We start from the raw sequence: 3790 nt of genomic DNA, 5'->3' as shown, positions 1-3790 counted from the left end.
CACACACACACACACGCACACACACACACACACACTCACACACACACACACACACACACACACACACACACACACACACACACACAACCAACCCCACCGCCACACAGGCAAACAGTGTCTGAGATTGGTTTTGTGCGCGACAGAGACGCGCAGGAGATTCGTGATTATATCCTGTCGGATTCTGCTCTTCTCGGCGGCACACTCGTGGAGACCATTGACCTGCAGTTGCCGGAATTCGCCTTCTACATCGTGCCAGAGGGCGGCGCCGACTTCACCATCGACACCGGGGTGTCTGATCCGCGCAGCATCACGTTCGTCGGGCACCTCAGCTACTGCCACTCCTCCGTGTATCCAACCATGTCTGGCCCATCAAGCGCTCTCGACCGCGTGGGCTTGCTTGACATTGACCAGTTCCCGCAGGCATCCACGTCCGTCTCCTTCAACGATAACTGCTTTGAGGCCAACTTCCTCGCAGGACTGGTGCGTCATGGTGGTATTGTTTGCTGTTCCATCATGAATCTTGTGGCACAGCAATTCGTGGCGATGGTAGTGAAAGTGGTTTATATTTAGTCGTGTTGTTGTTTGTGCGTTCGCTATTCGCATGTCGCTGCCCTTTCTGTCTGGCTTTTTTTTTGCCTCTTCTTTTGGTCGTGTGTGTACAACCGCACAACAACAACAACAACAACAACAACAACAACAACAACAACAACAACAACAACAACAACAACAACAACAACAACAACAACAACAACACGCATACGCATACGCATACACACACGCTCACACATACGTCTGCTTCTCACGTGTCGATCAACACATACAGGCCGCTGGCCAGACCGGCTTTTCGGGCCTGTTGATTGAGCTGTCCTTTGCCACCACTGCCCCAAACAACAAGGGCATCTACTATCCAAACAGCAACTCTGGGATTTGGTTCCGTGACGTCGGTGCGTTCGTGGTTATGTGCAAACAGCGCGCTAACCTGTATTGCTGAAGGACTTTGTTGGCACACCCACGCCGTGTGTCACTGCAAGGGCATACAAGCACGCACACACAATTTCACACACACTCACACTCACAAATAATCACCCAACACACACGCGCACACGCACGCACACACTCACTCTCCCCCAACACAACCCAACACACCACGACACAACACAACACACCACGCATCCAAACATCACCGCCAATGCAACCCGGCAGGTGCACGCTACAACAACACGGATCGCTCGGTGGTGACAGCTGTCGACACGCAGCCGCCCGTGTTTGCGTACTGCCCCAGTGACGTCACGCAGTCGCTGGCAGAGTACGAGTCGGCCGCGTCCGTGTACTGGACAGACCCGTTTGCCGAGGACAATGTGGGCGTGGTCAGCCTGGAGGGATCGCACGCCACGGGCGACAAGCTGTTTCTGCGTGACTCACCGGTCACCGTCACATACACGGCGGCGGATGCAGAGGACAACCGCGAGACGTGCTCGTTTGACGTCGAGCTTGAGTACCCATATTGGCGCACGACCGAGCGAACAACCATCGTGAACCAGGGCCAGGTGTTCGACGAGAGCACGCGCCAGCACGAGTACCAGAGCAAGATCACTTTTACGTCACTGTTGGCTGGTGGCGTTGGCACGACGTTTCCAAACTTCAAGCTCGACAGCAACCGCCTGCGCTTCACGCTGACGGCCCAGGACCGCTATCAGTTCCGCGTCAACCCGAGCAGCGACCCCGTCACGCTGGAGATGTTTGCTCTCTTCACCCGCGTGTATGTCGCGTCGACCACATCGTCAACCACGTCCATACCGCCGGGGACAGCGGGACCCATTGAGACGACAGACGCGCCCTTCTCGTCCGAGGTCATCAACGCTCTCAACGCCGTTGTATCCGACTCGTTCCTGCGCGTGTCGTTTGAGGACGCGCGCAACCTGGCGACAAACGAGCCCATCGACATTGCGCCCACGTGGTTCCAGGACGAAGGCACGCACTTCTCCTCCAGCACCATCACGCTGCGCGGGTCGGCGACGCTGCCCTCGTACAAGGATGGCATGCTGTTCACGGGTGTCACCTTTGAGTACTCCATGCCAGGACTGCGGCCAGATGTTGGGCTGGAACCAACACCCTTCACCCCGTCCACAGCGTGGTCAACAACAACTACTACGACTGCTACAACAACTACACCGTCTGCAGGAGCCGGCACCACGACCTCCTGGCCGCCTGTCGGTGCAACAACATCGTCATCGCCAAACGGTCTAAGCCCAAGCACTTCCACCTCCACCTCCACCTCCACATCAACATCCACGTCCACATCAACATCCACGTCCACATCAACATCCACCTCAACGTCGACATCAACGTCGACATCAACGTCCACGTTCAGCTCAACGCCGTCCATCGATCTGCTGTCGCTGATTGAGTTCCAGCCCGTGAGCGGATGGGCGGGCCTGTCGCGCCTCGGCGACTACGCCAACGACAACACGGGCACCGCGTTCCTGTCGGTGATTGGGCTTGACGTGGAGCCACCGGTAATCTACTGTCCACAGGACCAGACCATCAACACGGACGACGGTATCGACTATGCCACCATCGACCGCATGCAGCTGATGGCAACAGCGACAGACAACTCGGACAACGTCACCATCATCTCTGGCCTCAACGACACGTACTTTCCTGGCGAATACACCATCAACATGCGGGTGCGCTTGTGGTTGCTGTGAAATCATTGGATCTTGCTTGCGTTGTGTCGACTCGGCTGCTGTTCATCACACGCTTGTACATTCATGTCCTCGCCTGCTGCTTCATGCTCGTGGTTCACCACACCTGTACATCTCCATCCCTCACACACACACACACACACACACACACACACACACAACACGCAACACACACACACTCGACATACAGGCTGTTGATCCGTACGACAACAGTGCAGAGTGCTCGTTCCTGCTGCGCATCGTGGGCTCCAGCAACGCCTCTGGTCCCGGCAGCAACGCCAGCACGGGCGCAGCGGTCGTGGGCGGCGCCGTCGGTAGGTCGCTCTTCGTTTTGTTTTGTTTTGCTTTGTTTGTTTTGTTTTGTTGTGTTGGGGGGGATGAAATGGGAGTTGAGAATCGGTGTGCTGTTTCATGTGTCGCTTTGCTGTTGATTGCTTGATGTTGTCCCGTTCTAACCACTGCATTTGTTCGTGTCTTGCGCGTGTGTTCAGCCGGTCTTGCGCTGTTGATCTTCGTCATCATGGCACTCGTGTGGCGCAAACGCATCCGCGGCCTGTGAGTCCATTTGTACATGTGTACAGGTGTACATGTGCATGTGTACATGCGTGTTGTGCATGTGTCGTGCGCTGTGCATTTGTCGTCATTGGTATCATGTCATTGCATTGCGTGCATTGTTATCATGGATCACAAGCAAGCTCACCGGTACATGTTTCTCCATCAATGCCTCAACTCACACCACATCACATCACATCCACATCACCCGGCAGCACGCGGCCAAAGCCGTACGACTTTGAGGAGCGGCTTCGAGAGCTGGCAGAGCACCTGCGGGGCGAGGACGGGCTCATCAAACCGCGCGAAATCAAGCGCGAACACGTCCGCCAACTCGACGTCAGGGCACCCTCTTGTTCTGCTGTTGTTCATGTGTGTGTGTGTGTGTGTGTGTGTGTGTGTGTGTGTGTGTGTGTGTGTGTGTGTGTGTGTGTGTGTGATGGGAATGGGTGCTTTGTTATTTTGCTCTTTCGTTGACTCGCTTTTCAGCGGCTCAATCCAAGTGCTCACGCGTGCACGTGTGTGTGGTGTTGTGT

At 55.6% G+C, this 3790-nt stretch overlaps 1 protein-coding gene across 1 annotated transcript in view; it reads left to right on the top strand.

The window, feature by feature from the left end:
• The window catches only part of PTSG_07959 (TK protein kinase), a gene marked incomplete at its 3' end in the record, with an annotated part of 11367 nt that overhangs the window by 4124 nt on the left and 3453 nt on the right, over positions 1–3790 (top strand). The window contains exons 10-15 of the mRNA XM_004991705.1: positions 108–480; positions 824–944; positions 1204–2687; positions 2896–3019; positions 3197–3260; positions 3473–3593. Coding sequence (XP_004991762.1) covers positions 108–480; positions 824–944; positions 1204–2687; positions 2896–3019; positions 3197–3260; positions 3473–3593 — 2287 coding nt within the window. The remainder of the gene's footprint in view (positions 1–107; positions 481–823; positions 945–1203; positions 2688–2895; positions 3020–3196; positions 3261–3472; positions 3594–3790) is intronic.

The sequence above is a fragment of the Salpingoeca rosetta genome (assembly GCF_000188695.1).
Source record: "Salpingoeca rosetta unplaced genomic scaffold supercont1.19, whole genome shotgun sequence".
NCBI lineage: Eukaryota > Choanoflagellata > Craspedida > Salpingoecidae > Salpingoeca > Salpingoeca rosetta.
This window is presented reverse-complemented; position numbering and strand designations above follow the sequence as displayed.